This window comes from Dipodomys merriami, unplaced genomic scaffold (genome assembly GCF_024711535.1).
Source record: "Dipodomys merriami isolate MVZ:Mamm:240054 unplaced genomic scaffold, mDipMer1.0.p SCAF_1, whole genome shotgun sequence".
In the NCBI taxonomy this organism is placed as follows: domain Eukaryota; kingdom Metazoa; phylum Chordata; class Mammalia; order Rodentia; family Heteromyidae; genus Dipodomys; species Dipodomys merriami.
The window spans coordinates 38240980-38259314 of record NW_027202270.1 but is presented as its reverse complement, the minus strand read 5'-3'; the positions used below and the strand labels follow the sequence as shown (position 1 = coordinate 38259314).

Here is an 18335-nt window from a genome sequence, read left to right as displayed (position 1 = left end):
TTAGGCTGCACCATGCTCAAAGGACCTGAATAAGTGAACATCCAGCAAAACCACCTGCTAAATCAATATTAGGCCCATCAATGAGAAGAAGCAGAGTCATATCTCCAATTCAAAAGGAAACTGGTGATGCTACCCAGCAGTATTTCCCAGTGGGTCACTTACAAAGACAGGACCAAGGCACAATGACAGCTGAAGCACTGTTCTGGCTTTATGGTTTGCATGCAGAAGCCTTACAATACTGACATATTCCAAAGTGGCAAGTGAAAGACCTTTTCTTTTTTCCTTTTTTTTTTCTTTTTCTTTTTTCTTTTTTTTCAAAGTAAAGACCTTTGGCAAGATTTTTAAGATTTTCTTTTTAACCTTGATATATTTTATAATTATTATCCTCTTCTCTTCAAGAAATACTACAATGTAAGCAAAAATGTCCTCCACAAACAAACCAATGGAGATTTTAAACATCCATAAGGTTATTTATTTTATTTTATTTTATTTGTCAGTCATCAGGGCTCACCTCTGGACCTAGGCGCTGTCCCTCAGTTCTTCAGCTCAAGGCTAGCGCCCTACCACTTGAGCCACAGTACCACTTCCAGCTTTTTCTGCTTATGTGGTGCTGAGGACTCAAACCCATGGCTCGTGCATGCGAGGCAAGCACTCTATCGCTGAGGCACCTTCCCAGCCCCGATAAGGTTATTTTTTAAGGAGACTTTACAAATAATGGCCACAGTAAGAGTAATATTTTACTTTGATGTTATTATAAAGTTGTGACTTCTGTGATTATAAAGTTGTGACTTCTGTGATATGTTATAGCATGCTAAGGTAATGATTCTCTTACTGGTCAGCCTGATGAACCAATATTGTCACTTTGACCTTACACTAACCTTGTTAGCACTGTGGAAAAAATCATTTGCCTTTGTTAAACAAGTTTTCCTTTCCATCATGAGTTGACCAAACTCTTCCTGAAGCCGATTCAGTTTCTGGTTAGAGAACTGTAGGTGATCTTTCTCTGCAGAGTCCTTTGACAGCATAATCCCCAGTGCCTCGCTCTTTAGCTTCTCTACAGCAGAATTCCATTCCTGCAAGAGAGGCATTCTCCTTAGTTTTTGCCCACATCTGGGTGTTTGTGTCATCCCAACATTCATGTGCTGAAACCCAGTCAATAAAGAGGTAGCATTAGGAGGGGCTTTTAGGTGCTGAGGGTGCAGCTTTCAAGAATAAGATTGGTGCCATGATGAAAGAGGCCAAAGAGAGCTCTAACTGTCCCTCTATGATGGGAGGATACAGCAAAGACTTGTCAGTCTACTATTCACGTGTGGGCCCTCACCACAATCCATCATGCTGCACAATGATCCTACACATCCAGCCACAAGAACTGTGAGAAATTTCTATTGTTTATAAGCCATCCCACCTATGTTATCATCATAGCAGCTTGAATTAAAACACCCCCTTTGCACTGCTAAGAGTCAGTGAAAATTTAGGTTAGTTGAATGTGTCAAAACTCTCTTATATGTTCAGATCACGAGAGTATAATAAATTCTGTAGCAAAATACTACACTGCAAGTTTGATGATGTCAACAGGTACTTACAATAGAAAAAAATAGGGAAAAGAGTGTAAAAACAGAAAAGGTCAGAGTAGAAAACGGCCCAGGAGATGACTTTAACACAAATTCATTCCAATTTTGTTACTTCTATCATAAAAATATTTAGCATACAGACAATAGCATTTTCAAATCTCTAACCCATTTGCTCCTGTTTTTATTCATTTGTATGTAAGGAAAGTATCCTTCCTCAAATTCATTCTTCCTGTCAAATGGTTATATGGGTACAAAAGAAGGAAAAGAAATAATGTACCGATTGCTGTTGTTTTTGTGTCTGCCCACACATGGGACTGAAATTACGATCTTTTACTCATCACAAAATTAATACCTGTTATTGTGGAGTATTTTCTCCTTCCTGGCCCCAATTTTGTGTCATAACGCTTTATTCTTAATGATGTATAAACATTTCAGGAAAGCAAAAGAGGTAGCTTTTCTACTTTATATGGCATAAGGATAAATAAAACAGCATACACAGAAGAAGGAATAAAAAAGTGGAGAAAACTAAACATTAACATTTAATTGAATCTCTTCAGGGAAATTCAAGTTTATTACTAAAACATTGAAGTCAGATTTTGTTTTCATAAAATATTGATTATCTTTAACATGGTTATCTTGTTAGCAAATTACCTGGTAGCCATTTCAGTTGAGTTTAATAGTAAGCCCAGGTTATGTCTCAAAGCATGGGAAATTTAGCACCAGATTTCCAAAATCTCAGTCTTGATTCTGTCCTGGCTTGTTCCTCCAGTTCAAAATGTGTTTTGAATAAATCACTTTTGTGATGTTATGCTATATGAAATAAGTGTAATTTTAATGCAGCTTATCATTTCTGTTTCTATGAATTTCATAAGACATACTAATTCCTAGGTACCTGGCACTATGGTAGTAGGATGTCTTGTGGAATATAATGAAAAATAAAATGCAATCTCCAATTTTTTGGGGGAGGGGCAGTTTGGGGGCCTGAACTCCTGGCCTGGGCTCTGTCCCTAAGTTTAAGGATATCATTCTAACACTTGAACCACAGTGCCACATCCTGCTTTTTCTGAGTGGTATATTGGAGATAAGAGTCTCATAGATTTTCCTGACTGGGTCGGCTTTGAACCACAATCCTCAGATTTCAGCCTCCTGAGTAGCTAGGATTACTGGTGCGAGCACCAGTGCCTGGTTTGTAATCTCCACCTTTCCTTTCCTTTTTCCTTTTTTTCTTTTTTTTTTTTTTTTTTTGGTGAGTTGTGGAGCTTGAACTCTGGGCCTCGGTGCTGTCCCTTAGATCTTCAGCTGAAGGCTAGTGCTACAGTGCCACCTCCAGTTTTCAGGTGGTAATTGGAGATAAAAGTCTCAGGGACTTTCCTGCTGGGGCTGGCTTTGAACCATGCTCCTTAGATCTCAGCCTCCTGAGTAGCTAGGATTACAGGCATGAGCCACTGGCACCCAGCTGTAATCTCCATCTTTAAAAATTCATAAACTACTATTTTATATAACTTTCCTACATATTCACATTATAAAATTTACTAAATACACACACACACACACAAAGCCGAGCACCGGTGGCCTGTAATCTTAGTTACTCAGGAGGCTGAGATCTGAGGATCATGGTTCAAAGCCAGCCCAGGCAGAAAAGTCTGTGAGACTCTTATCTCCAATAAACCACTAGAAAACCAGAAGTGGTGCTGTGGCTCAAGTGGTAGAGCACTCACCTTGAGCTGAACAGCTCAGGGACAGCGCCCAAGCCCCGAGTTCAAGCCCCACGATTGACCAAAAAAAAAAAAAAAAAGCCAAACACACACACACACACACACACACACACACACACACACACACACACACACACACACAATACAGAAATATTTTAAATAGTAATGGGTAGTAAATGTAGAAATTGTGCATGTTATTTTGTGGTGTCTGTAGTATTTGTGCAATAGAAATACATATATATACATACATACATATACATATGTATACACACACACATACATATACATATATATATATATATATATATATGTCTGTCCTAGAGCTTGAACTCATGGCCTAAGCATGTCCCCGAGCTCTTTTGCTCAGTGCCAGTGTTCTACCACTGAAGTTACAGGTTCACCTCTGACTTTTTGCTGGTTAATTGAAGATGAGATTGTCATGGACCTCCGTGCCCGAGTTTGCTTCAAATCACAATCCTCACATTTCAGCTTCATGATTAGGATATGGATGTGAATCTCTGGCACCCACAAAGAAAAATATTTTGACCAGGGCAAGAGTAAGAAGGGTGGAATGAAGGACTGGCAATTTTTTGGAAGACTTCTTATAAAATTGAGGGTGGTAACTATAATCATAAAAATTCTTTAGGTTTGATGGCATGTTTTCCTAGTATTTACAAAGGCTCAGACATAGGTTACTCAAGGTTATATACCAAATAAGGGACTCTGCCAGGACTAAGTAACAGTTCTGTTTATCAGGGTATTGAGGATAAAGATTCCCAAACCTCCAAATGTCTCTATGAGTACAAAGTAATACTTAAAGCCTAGATATGGGCTATATGACTTCTCAAGATACTTTCTTTTTGATCAGTTATGGGGCTTGAACTCTGGGCCTGGGCACTGTCCCTGAGCTTTTCAGCTCAAAGCTAGCACTCTACACTGTTAAGCCACAGCGCCACTTCTGGTTTTCTGGTGGTTAATTGGAGACAAGCATCTCACGGACTCTCCTGCCCAGGCTGGCTTTGAACTGCTATCCTCAGATCTCAGCCACTTGAGTAGCTAGGATTATAGGCGTGAGCCACCAGTACCTGGCTGTGATCCTTTACTTTTATAAGAGCTTTGTTTCCCCACTTAAGGAAAACTCATATATATATATATATATATATATATAAAGTATATATATGTACATATACACATATATGAGCCATAACATTCTTTTTCAAGTACTAAGAATAGCCCTCCCACTTAAAAACCTTTATTTTAACCTATTGGGAAGGAGTAAATACTTTTAAATTAGTACAACTTCTGGCACCCATAGTAAACCCTCAGTAAATATTATTCTTACTTTTCTTCCCAGAAGTTGCACCACAAAATTTGGTCTTCATATATGTCTATTCCTTTTCTCCCCATTCTCAACTAATGGCAGTAAAAACTTCCCCCAAATGTTGATCAGTGTTATAAGACAAACCAAGTAGAACTAATTTCTTTCCCTAGTTCTTTGTGGAGTCTAATGTGTTGGGACTCTTCCTGGAGGGATATATGTGTGAAATATTTTGGACAAACTTTTTTTTACAAAGAAACCATTTGTTTGCTAATGCGTGTCAGCCCCGAAATCACCTACTGGTTCACCTGTCAACGCAATTCCTTCTATTTCTTCCCAGTTTTGTTTTTTCCTATACCTGTAGCTACTCAATTTGTTAATATTTTCCTTTTATACAACCCCTTTTCTTTTTTGTCTATTAAGATCTGGGGTCATTAAACATCAGTAATCTCAAGATAAGTTTGCTTAATTCAGGAAGATACAGAATGAAAGTGGTAATTATTTTTAAAAATCAGCTCTAGGGCTAGAGGTGTGGCTCATGTGGGAGAATACCTGCCAAGCTAGTATAAAATCTTGGGTTAAAATCCTAGTACTACCAAAAGAAAAAAATTAGCATTGACCCAAACTTTTTTGTTCCTCATTGGATGAACTATATGACAGCGACTACCTAGAATATTGTGAGGAAGAAAAAGGCAGAAGAAATTAGGATATGGAAAAAATGGTTTGTAACCTTAATATGCTCAGACAGTCAACATTATATTTTAGGATCCTGTCTGAACCCTCTATAAAGTTTGATAAGGGTTAACAGTATTCCTATGATAGCACTGTGCTAAAGGTTTCACATGTATTATCGCATTTAAGCATCATTACACCCCCTTACAAGGTAGGAATGACTATTATCCACAGACCACTAATAGAGTAACTAGGACTCAGAAAAAATGAATTTGCCTAGGGTCTCAGTACTATAAGCGAAAGTGCCAAAGTCCTAGCTCAAGTAGTTTGACCTTACAGTCTATTCTTTTGATTCAGGGTCTAGTTCTTCACAGAGGGTCATAGATTTTCTTTTGGGGGTGGGGAGGGCATAGAAGGATTTACCATATTCATTTGGAATTGCGTAGTTAGACTTCCATAGGGTCCTTATATAACCTTGATTATCATAAAAGTCTTACATGACTCTGTGATCTTTTTAATTTTAAATCAGAAGCATAATTCAAAATAAATGCATTGCAATTATAAGTGAACATTTTCAGCCTAAATTCAGGCTTGATTTTGCTTAGCAACTGAACAAACTAATAAAGCTCTTTTCTATAAATAAGAAGTGAAATAGAAATACCTGTTCCTTCAGTGTTCACAAATCTGCCTTTAATATAAATTTTATAAAAGGGAAAGAGACTTTTTGGCATGAAGCCAAGTCTTTGCAAACCCAGCCTAACTTAATGGTGTAAAATAGGTGATATGACCTTCCAAAGAAAGTGTAAAGGACCATTTTGTGAATCTTACTTTAAAAAAATCCTTCATCTCCAGTTTTCTTAATGACATTTCCACATGAGCTCTCTGGGTATTAAGTGAAAGTGGATGCATTCAACATTTCTGTGCAATCTTCTCAGAAAATTGGTTCTGTTTTCTTTGGGCAATCTGTAGGCAGTTTCTGCTGTATATCTACACCATTCTGATGATGTATTTTCCAAGTCCTTTTTCTTAGGGGACACTTTATTTTTCAGATAAAACTTCTAGAGTCATCTGAATCCATCACACTATTTAAAAGAATTGAGTTGTCATCCTTGTCAAGGCCAGAGAAACCCAATGGAGAAAATCTTAGTTTGTCTTCTGTAAGCCATTCCTGTTGCCTGCTAAGTGTTAAACTTCTAACAGGGCTTCAGTCACTGCAATAAAACATTTCCAGTATGTGTCCCCACCAGCAGAAAGCTGAAGCCTGTCATTTTCTTGGCCCTCCAATTTGATGGAGATGCCCACATATCTGTGACCCAATAAAGACGTATGGCATTGTGCATTCCTGGACTCAGGGTGTCTCTGTGGGTCATTCCATTATTTTCATTTATCACTCTCAGTAGTTACCCTTTTAAACTGTACCTTTCAGTGTTCCATTTGCTATAGAAATTGAGCTTCTCTTTGCTCCCTTGATTGAAAGGGTACTTTTAAGAGGATTAGTGTTGATAGAAAAGAAACAAAAAGATTGTGGGGTTTTTTTTGGGGGGGGGAGAGAGTATAGGTTAGCTTTTCAAATGAATTTGTGGATTGACATAAAAATGTATCTAGTAAGTAGTTTCCAAAGTAATAATGTTATTTACTCCAGATTGAAAAGGAAAGCATAATCAAAACAGAATGTTTAGCAGGATTTTCTTCACACAGCTACTTCTCTGTAGATGAAGGGATTAATGATCTAACACTGTGTGATAAATTGGCATTCTAAGCTTGAAAATGTCATTTTTAAGGGGAAGAGGAGGAGCAAGGAGTGATGGGAAGTCATTTGTAAGTAATTAATATGGAATATGAATGCTACTGGTCATCATCAGATGCAGCCTAAGCATGTGTGGATTTAACGTATGCTCCCCAAGCATGACTGATTCCAAGGCCACCCCATTAGACATAGCCCATTTCTTGTTCAATTCCAAATCTACAGTCCCATTTGGTTCAGCACCAGGAGAATTAACTCATTGACACGAAAATCAAAGAATTTTACATGATTGCATTAGCAGATGGTACAAACAAATAAACCTGGTAATTTTAATCAGGGAATATTTAAAAGTCTGCCTTGAGCAGCACTGTTTTTTTCTAAGAAAAACAAACTGTTTGTGCTTCTGAAGAGTAGCACTGAGTCCTTGAAAAGCTGGCAAGTTGGACAGTAGCTTCTTTTCCTTGTGCTCTATCACCGGCATCTCTATGTGGACCTATACAAGTACACGTGTCATCTTAGATGGAAGCATCTCTTCCACATGCCAACATGTGCGAATGTCAATGCCCACAGATCCAATGACCTATGCCTACACTTGTGATAGATTGCAGCAAAAGCACTGACTACAAATAGAACTGATTTTGAATCTCACCTTGAGATGAAAGAAATACTCTCTTTAGACTTAAGATAAAGAATCATAGCTACTAACTCAGAGACAGCTTGGGGAAAAGAGCAGAGACCTAGACATAGGATGCTGTTTTTACCCAGCTTGCTGAGTAGCCGCAGGCAGAACATTTGCTTTTTTGAGCTCAACTTTTTCTGTAGTCCAAGGGGAGTAGACACCACTTGGAGACTTCTGTCCTTCCTAGTGACTCATTTGTGAATGCAATGATTTATGGAACAGCACTAATGAGCTATGCTTCAAATTCCTGGATTTTAAGCCTTCCAAAAATTTAGACTATTAGTCATATTATTCATAAAGTTATTCATAAATTACCTGGACAAGGACTGATAGTCCTATAATAGAAGCAATTTCTAAATGAGTTGTGGCCTTATTTTTTCTTCTTGCTACAGGGAGGAGGGGCATGACTTGGAAGTTTCTTGTTTGCTTCATTCTTCTCAGTCTTTGGCCACTGAGTGGAGCCCACAGTTCAACTATAGTCCAAGTTTATATTAACATCCTCAAAAGACTTACTTTTTCATATTTTTTTAGAGAAAATGCTGGAGATATCTTTAAGATCCTAACATAATTCACCTGTAGGGCAAATTATAAAGTGGTGATGGTCACTTTTTATAGAGATTTTCTTATATTAAATGGATAAATACAAGAGAGGTTGTGCTTATGTTTTATCCATAATCAGCTTCAGACACAGCTTAAAATAATGGTCTTAAATCTCACTACTATTTCCTGGATCACCCCTTTTTCCACTGAATCATGATTTTTCTTGGTAGGATGGAAAATATTTTTTTTCAAAAAGATGAAGCATTTTATTTGCAACATATGACTTGTTCCCATAAAGGAAAGATGCATTGTATAGTCATAATAGCTCTAGTTTCAGTAAAATTAGCTTTCAAGAACCAAATTTTCAAAATTCTACTACTGCCTTGCTGACTTCTAATCTAAAATCTAAAATGTCATATTAGTTTTATAAATTTAGTAAGATTTGAGGAAGGCTGTAGAGACACAATGACAAAATCCTTGCCTATAACTCCTGGAAGAATTCATATACCAACCCATCATGAGGGGTTTTTTTATTTGTTTTTGTTTTGTTTTGTTTTGATGATACTAAGCTTTTAATTCAGGGCTTATGTCTTGCTTTTTTTTGTTGTTGTTGTTTTTGGCAAGGGTTCTATCACTCGAGTGAAGCCTCTTGTCCTCCAGAGTCTCACTTGCTAGGAGGCAGGCTTAGAGTAGATTCATCCTACCTGTAGCCTCCTGCATTGCTGGGATGCTATTTACCACCATGCTCAGCTATTGGTTGATATAGAGCTGGGTCTAGCCAGTATTCCCCAATGCTCCCAACCTTTTCCTCACAAGCATCTGGGAAGACTAGTGTAATTGTCCCTGTCCCACTGTGAGTTTAAAACAGCATTATCATATAAGGAAGAAACTAAAATAATTCTTACTTTATGCTTTGTTAAATGCTACCAACTCAGATAAAATACCATGGATTTAAAAGAAAGAATATGTTATGTACTTGGTCTTTAATATAGAAGAAAACTTTCTAATGATCTTTTTAGAAGACCAAACTTCTGTCTTCTAACAAAATCAAGTTGACTAGAATATTTTCATCTCATCTCCCTTTTGTAGGCTCTGGTTTTAGCATATCACTAAATTCTGTATTCAATAATATGCAAAGAAGGGGCTGGGAAGGTGGCTCAGTGGTAAAGCACTTGCCTTGCATGCGTGAGGCCCTGGGTTCGATTCCTCAGCACCACATAAACAAAAAGAAAAAAGCCGGAAGTGGCACTGTGGCTTAAGTGGTAGAGCGCTAGCCTTGAGCTGAAGAGCTGAGGGACAGTACCCAGTCCCAGAGTTCAGGCCCCACGACCGGACCCAAATAATAATAATAATAATATGCAAAGAAGCAGTAAGTGATACTGGGTTGGGCATTTTACAAGTCTCTTACACTGAATATGCATTCTTTAGCACCATTTCAGGACAACTAATACAAAAGAGATTGACATGAGCTCAAATGGAAAAACCAAACTTACTTTTAAGCAAAGTACAATCTCTTCTGAAGTGGAGAATCTGAGAAGCCCTGTTACAGGACTTTAAACGGGGACAGACATTCAAAAGGGAGACTGGGCAGAAGGATGGAGCTACCCATAAAGTAGATGAGCCAGCAAGGATATAGAACATGAATCTGAATCATAAGGAAAATGGAGCTGATCTAGGAGTAATTAAGAAGCATTTCCTGTAAGTAGAGATGTCTGAACCGAAGCTTAAAACCAATGGGCATGTGTTATCTAGACAAACTGGAGCTGAAAGTGGGTTAAAGAGTGAAGAGTAACTGAGAAAGGAGTATTAGGAGAATCACTGAGGGTTAATTCTGGTCTAGAAGTAGGGGACACTTGGATGGACATGTTAAGTTCTAACACCTTTGTACAACATTTTGAAGTTCAGAAATTTAACTAAACACTATAAAGAAGAGACACAGGCAAAGGAAGTGGGAAAGGAAGAACCAGAATCCTGGAGACAAGAAGTTAACGGAGGAATGAATGTCAAGGGATTCCAGTTTGCATACTTAAGAAGCTTTGAGGTTAGTTGTAGCCTGACTGAGAGTCTGATAATGTTAAAAGAGCAGGAAGGGCTAGTTGTCATAGGAATAGCCAGTGATAAATAATGGAACGTATTCTTCATATCAGATGAATATATTTTAAATGTAGTCAATTTAGTTATGTGAATTGTGCCATCATCTTACAGACTGAAGAAGAAACAAGGAAAAGGATGATTCATTTTTCACAATACACCTCCTGGTCCAGGTTGGACAGCAGCAAGGAGCCAGGCCAGGAAGGAAAAGAGAAAGGAGACTGTTGAGGGCAGCAGTCTGGGGTGAGGCCATGAAAGAAAGTGTGGAGGCCGAAGGACTAGGAAGATGAAAGTACTGAAAATAAAGGCCTTTCGAGTAATGTGGAGGGAACCTAAGGCCAGGGTGTTGAGTAAGTCACTCACTGGGTGGTGGAGTGGCACAGGAAGGTTGTAGTGATTGGAGGCATGATGGTGTTAGGGCATAGGAGGCAGTTTTGCTGTCATTATTATGAGAAAAATAGCACTATGTATTATGTGTTACATGTAACTATCGGTAGCCATGCTTTACGGAATTTTATTTCAGGGCTGACAAATGACAAAAAAAAAAAAAAAAGGAAGAGAAGGAGGAGGGGGAGGAAAAGGAGGAAGAAGAGGGGGAGGAGGAGGAGTAAGAAACTAAAAGGTCAAAACTAAAGACAAACAAAAAATCCCACATTTTTCCTAGGCACTTACACAGAAGGAACTGGTGAAGATTCCTAAGGAAAAAAATGACATCAGGTTGCTTTTAACCTAGTGATTGCAGACTATAATATTCTCTGTTTTCAGAACTCATTCTCTTCCAAAATGGCCATAAATATTTCTGATGACTTTTTAAATTTAAATTTCCCTTAGAAATCAAAGCATATGGTTCACTAAACTCTAAATTAGCCAGAAGTTAAGACAAGAATGGGGTTACCAACTGAAAAAATTCCCATCATTTGTGGATTTTCCCAAAGCTCACAAGCGAATTCAAAACTATTTATACATATTTTGGCAGTTAGAAATGAAATTGTTTCTAATTTATGTTCTGTGAAAAATGGCATCTGCTTTTAATTGGGAAGTTCATTTAAAATTCAGACAAGTGAAACAAATGATCAACTGGAATAGAGGCATAGGAGCTAAAAGGCAGCAATGCGGTGTCTGCTTGAAGAACTTGGCTAATTTCTGCCTTGGGACATTTCAGATTCAGACCTCACCTTATTTTTTTTCAAAGAGATAAAAACATTATAAAAGAAGCACATTCTGTTTTATTTTATAGATTTTTCTTTCTATTCATCCATAGCGTGTTGCTCTATTACTGGGGGGAAAAAAACCATGTTTGGTGGTGAGTTTGTATTTACCTGCCTTTGGCAAAGGACTTTGTGGATGCAATAGAATAGTGAGTTGAATAGAATAGTGAGCTTCTTTATTCAGGTTAATATGTACAGTAATGAGGAAAAACATTCAATTATGCTTGTAAAATACTTAGAAGACATTTGGGTAACCTGAAAACTATGGTTATAAGAATTATGGATCGTTCTCTACACTTCCTGAATGAGCCAAGAGACCCACAAGTAATCCTATTTTTACTGACTGTTTTATCTACTTGTTACTTCTAAGGAATATTGGTGCTTTAGAAATGAGCAATCACAAAATGCTTAAATATTTATGTTCTGATCTTTGGTTGGGTCTAGGAACCAATATAAACAACCAAGAGAAAAATAAAGCTCTAAGCTTGGACAATGATGTCCACATCTTAAGAGACATGAAGATTTACTTAGAATTACATCTTCTGAGTTCTAATAATGACCCTGGATTGTGATTCTACTCCTGCTTTCTCTTCGATTCTGTAGTTCTTTCCTTCATAACTTTGTCCTTCCAGGTGTGGTGCAGAGCCCAGCAGTATTAAAATCAAATAGAAGTTATCAAAACATTCAATTATGGGGCCCTACCTCTAAAGTCTGAGGTAGCAAAGTTTTCATCTTAAATCTCCACTTTACAAGTACATTATAGTTTGAGAATGTCTAGTCTATAATATACTACAGGAATAACTCTTTATAACTATAACTATACAAATAAATGATCAAAGAACAACAAGGGGAAAAATCTCACATAATATGACTTCATATGTAAAAATCCCAGCAAAATACTCAAAAAAAATCTATCAGATTCAGTAAGTTAGAGTTTTAGAATATTAATTAGGCAGTAACAAAAAAAAATCACTTGTATTTCTATAAACAACAGCAAATAATCTGAAAAAGGAAACAAAGAAATGATTTTACTTATAGTAACATCAAAATATACTTAAAAATAAATTTAATTTACCCAAAAGATTACAAACCAGGATAAAGTAGAGCCACAAGCACAAACCATATTCATTGCAGCACTATTTGCCATAGCCAAGGTATGAAATCAGACTAGATGCCCCTACATGGACAAATGGATCAAGAAAATGTGTATACATACATAGTGGGATTTTAGTTATTCATTAGAAAGAATGATTTTGTACCATTTGTAAAGAAATGGAAAGACTTGGAAAAAATTATGTTAACTGACGTAAGTTAGACCCAGAGAAACAAAAGATCCATGTTCTCCCTTATATGTGGGAGCTAGATTTAGCTTACAAACACATAAGTAAGTGCATGGATGGTATGCAAGTGTATACAAATGAATTAACATATCAGTTTCAATTAACATTTCTGATTCAAGGGAGAACTCAAATAGTGTAATTCCTTAGAAACCCAAAATCAAAGTTTAGAAAAATGAAAATACAGGAAGCAGGTACTCAAAATGGGTGGGATCAATGAGAAAAGGGTAGACTAATGAAGAAAAGAGGGGGAAATGCAGACAAGAATGCAATAAATATCCTACAAAATTAAGAAGAGTGAAGGAAAGGGTGGTTAGGAGAGGAATGGGTGAAAATGTTGAAAGATTAATCAAGATAAATTGTATTTATAAACTGTTTTGTTAAATGGCAAAAATTTTAAATTAAAAAAAACTTAAGCAAAGAGTGCAAGATTAGTATACCAAAACTTAGAAATAGTTGCTGGCAAAAATGAAAAACTTTTGGAAAAATATTCTGTGATTATGGCTTGAAGAAGTTTCCAATGTTAATTTAAGTTGGCAATACTTGTCAAACACAGGAAGCAAAACATCCTAAGTTTTCTCTCCTATGTAGAATCTAGATTTAGAAAAACAAACAACAAATAAGATGAAAATAGAAGGGAGATTATTTTGGAAGAGGAAGGAGATCAACATGAGAGGGAGTGGAACAGGAAAAGTAATAGGGGAGTAACTATGACCAAAGAACCTTATATTGATGGATGAAAGTTATGTTATTTTATGTAATTAATATAAGCGAGAAAAAGAAAGTAGAAACAAAAGGACAGCAAGACTCCTGGAAGTCATATGGACTGGTTGTATGGATGCTAATTATGTATTTGAATTAGTCAAACTTGTAGGCAATTTCACTTTAGTTCATTTTCTCACTTTTTTTTTCCAATCCTGGGGCTTGAACTCAGGGTTTGGGCACTGTCCCTGAGCTTCTTTTGCTCAGTGAGCCACAGCATCACTTCCAGCCTTTTCTGTTTATGTGGTACTGAAGAACTGAACCCAGGGCTTCATGCCTGCTAGGAAAACACTGTTCCACTAAGCCATATTCCCAGCCTACTTTTCTCATATTTCTAAATAGTTTGTAACTTTAAACTTGATTAGTCTTTCCCATTGGATAAACACTACAAAGACCCAACCACTAGTATTTTTAAAGATGTTTGAGTAATATTATTTGAACAAACTAGAAGCCAAGATCACAAATCCAATTTAAGAAACCACTCAGCAATAACTGGAAAATAGTTTCAATGACTTGGAAAATCAGATTAAATGGTGAACCATGGCAGAGGGTTTTAATCTTGAAGCTGAGGGGTGTGAAGTCTGTTATATTAAATCATTGAAGATGATGGTTCTATATACCACTTTCAGGTTGCTTCACACTCAGAACTTCAGGGTTATTGTTTATTGTTCATTATTGTCAATTGAATGACTTTATATTCAATATGTATCATCTGTGAAAACAGGAATGTATATGAAATTCATGGGAAAGACCTGAGTGCCTCTTCGCCTTTAGTGTGAATGCAAATCTTTTTGGAGAAAATCTTTTTGTTAAAATACAAAACCTGATTCTATAGGTTTGATAAAAGGATCAACAAGTCTAACAAGATATGTGGCTGCTACTGGCAGAATGACACCTTGAATAAAAAGGCTGTAAGTTCTCTTTTAAGTCTTGAAGATGAAGATTAATAACTTTCATCTCAAAAGAAATCATGTTCTATTTCAAAAGTCACTCCCATTCAAAATATAATAGTTTCCAAAGTGGCTTTCCTGTCTCTCACTCTTTCTTATCACTATCATTCACAGTATTTTCAGAGCAATCTAAAATGTAAATCAATTTAAGCTACAGTTAAGATGGTACATACCTCAAGGCCCATTAAATCTCAGACTCCAGGCTGACAATGGCCTGGTATATAATGTGAATGAGTGGGGAGAGATAGTGAATGTAGAAGGATGGAACTTGTGGAAAAATTGCAGTATGCATGTCTCTAGGAATAGAAACAGCTATCATTGGGCTCTAGCTGTGAGTTATTACATCATTCTGGAAAAATGAGCCTGATAACATTAGATATTCCAGATTTGTAGGTGAGCAGGAAATCTGGATTTTATTTTATTTATTTATTTATTTATTTTTTTGTCAGTCGTGGGGCCTGAACTGTGGGCCTGGGCGCTGTCCCTCAGCAATTCAGCTGTAGACTAGCACTCTACCACTTGAGCCTCAGCCCCACTTCCAGCTTTTTCTGCTTATGTGGTGCTGAGGAATCAAACCCAGAGCCTCATGCATGCAAGGCAAGCACTCTACCACTGAGCCACCTTCCTAGCCATGGATTCCATTTTTTAATGTAAACTCCAATGATTTGAGATCTATTTTTCTTTGTAAGCCCAATGTCCTCCACAAACTACCTGGACTCCTGAAGAAGGGGATGCAGATGTTCAGCTTTTTGATACTCCCTAGGTAATTAGTATGTGGTCAGAGATGAAAGGAATTAATCTAAACATCCACCATGTACCAATCACACAGGGCCTAAAGAACCCAGCAGTGAAGCCTTAGAAGTCTGGAAGAAAGTTCTTCTAAGAACATGATTTTTGATGTGTAACAGAAATAGTCAAGTCTTCACATAGAAGATACTGTACTGATAAAATACTTTGTTTGCATATTGTTTAATACATCATACCATTAATCCTAAACTCCAAAGGTTGAATTTAAGTATTAACATATTAAGATGAGATGATGTAATCCATGGATGGTTTATAATTTTCTATGCTTGTTACTTCTTTATCTGTTATATACATGAAAGGGAAAAATCTATAGTCAAACTTTATATTGAAAATCCTTTAATCCAATTACTTCAATACATGCAGAATAGGCACATATTTTTGAGAGCTCTGCAAGCTGCTGCATTTCTTATTTTGAAGAAATTATTTTATTCCAGCAGGAAATAATAGAGACAAGTTTGAAGTTATGTAGGAATTACTGATAAATAGACAGATGCTGAGCCACACTGACCAGAGCCCTGTGCGGCTTTGTTGTGGGACACCTACATTCTGTGAGTCATTACTTACCGGAATCAATACTGTTTCTCATTTTGGTGCCTTATTTCTATGAAATACTCTTTGTCAGAGACATTCTAATCTTCCTCTCAATCCACACATAAAATCCAAAACACAATTTCTGCTTTTTCCTTTCAGAATATATGAAATTGGATTCCTTCTTCAAAAAAGAAGGAAATAAGATTGTTGAAAAAGCACTGATGAGAACTATTGGAAAGTTGACCTTAGAGATGTAGACGGGAAGGAGGGCTAGGGAGAGGTAAATGCTTTCACAATATCTTCTCCTTGAATTTTCAAGGTTTCTTCTTAATGGTGAAAAGAGCAAAGCTTGAGAGGTCAAGTGCACTCAGTTATAACTGTGAGTGACACAGCAGGGATGTAAACCTATTTTTCCACATTGATATATCCTGTTATATAGTACCTGGTACTTCATCACTCCCAGAATATATTTTATTTAAGAATAAGAACTATGGCCCTTTTTTCATAATACTCTTCCTTTCTCTATCCTATGTTTCAGGAAAACCTGAGATTAAGAAAAGTTGCTAAGGAAAATGTCAAAGCAGTAAAGGCTGTTAGGTTCCCTCATACTCCTAACCTGTAAAGTCAGCTGACCTGTGAAATTATATCGGGCCTGAGGTTAAATTGCTTGATGCTTGGCTTGATGCTTTACTGTCATTGTGCTGAAAAATCTCAGTAATTTATTATAGAAATGCTTCTATATTTTCATTTGCATTTGTCCTTTGTCCAAAAATTGGACAAGTAGTTCTTTCTGTAATAAGCAACAAAGAAAGAGCTTGGCTTATGGATTACAGAATCTTCAGTCTGGGAACAAAGAATGTTGGGTCTCAGAATTGGGGCATGTGCTTAACTGGGAAAGATTAGCTGCCATAGGTAGGATAGATGCTGGGGAGAACTTCTTATATTTGATGCTTTACCTTCCCATTTGACTGGTCATTATTTGATACTTTATAGAAAATAATGGAAAAGAACTAGATTTCTATTTGTTTATAATAGAAAATAGTATCTCCAGTAACAGCCTGAGAGGAGTACAATGTCAGAATAGCACTGGAATCTTTCCAGGTAGATATTTAATATGAGTAACCACTGTTATTTGATTCTTAGTGTATCTGCCCAACTCTCCACCACATAAGCCAGGTAGAATCCAAGTCTCACAAGAGGTTGTCCAAAGGGTACACTCTTTTACATATGTTAACCTGGGACAAGACCAGATTAGCTGAGTCCTAATTTAACAACATATATGCTCTACACACCATTCCCTCAGACCTCCAAAAGGGACAGCTAGAATACTGGCATTCACCCCCCCCCATACCTTACTAGTAAAAATAGCCTTTTTAATCCCTAGAGAAAAGCAATCATTGGGAAAAAACAATATCTGATGAGTACAAGCAACACAGTAATAAAACCTAAATCAACGAGACTAAAATTAACAACGTACTGAACAGACTGAAAACTTAAGATAAAGTATACTTTAACAAAATAAGGAAATGAATTAGGTAGGTGAGACAGGAAAAATGTAGGAAGAATTAATTCAATGTCAGACACTCAGCATAACATATATGATTGCTAAAGTGAAGAACTTGGACAGGAGAGCTGAATAGCAGAAGCGTAGTAGAAAGAAGAGTGAAGCTGATCAGTGATCAGGAAAGGTAAAGGCATGTGGGTGTAGTTAAGAATTATGGGATCCAACAGTAGAGTTACAGTCTAGAACATTCTAGAGTTACCACAGTGAAAACACAAAGACCTATGCAAACAGTATTATGGGATGTAATGAAATAAAATCTCTAACTTACTAGCTTTGGGCAATTGAAAACATGTAACTTTATATACTTAGAAATAGGGATGTTTTTAAATACATATATTAAAGCCACTAAAGTGGGTAACTGAGAAAACTGGAATGTAAGAAGGATAAAGGGAAAATTAGCAAACCAAGATAGCAGCCAAGAAAAAGATTTATGATGAATTAGGTTATTTTTTTTTTAAGTCTACGCTGCATACAGTTTCTTTTCAAACATAGTGGAGAGATACATGCATAGAAAGCTTAGTGATTATCTGAGGTCAGATAATCTCAAAGACAACCTCAAAGAAATAATAGAAAATGGATCTTCTTCCCAAAGAAAAGTACTTAATAAAGACATTAATCAAATTCCTTTTAATGCCAGACTCTGTTCAATTTCAATGAGTTAAGATGCTGTCTCTCCTTTTAAGCCATGGTATTATTCTCCCCAGCCAAGCTCTGCTCCTCTGGGACATCTCTGAGAAATCATTATCTTTTACATAGTCATTGCTTTACATACAAGCATAACTGATACTGCAATATAACTCTCTTTTAATGAATCTGAAGGCTAAAGGGAACTTTGTGGTCATCTAA

At 36.7% G+C, this 18335-nt stretch overlaps 1 protein-coding gene across 4 annotated transcripts in view; it reads right to left on the bottom strand.

Annotated features, from left to right (window-relative positions):
* Positions 1-18335, bottom strand: part of Ccdc141 (coiled-coil domain containing 141) — a 169436-nt gene that overhangs the window by 79567 nt on the left and 71534 nt on the right. For 3 of the 4 annotated variants that reach the window (XM_070019988.1, XM_070019998.1, XM_070020006.1), the window contains exon 7: positions 879-1073. The exons of the other annotated variant lie outside the window; for it this stretch is intronic. In XM_070019988.1, coding sequence (XP_069876089.1) covers positions 879-1073 — 195 coding nt within the window. The remainder of the gene's footprint in view (positions 1-878; positions 1074-18335) is intronic. 4 annotated transcript variants of the gene reach the window in all.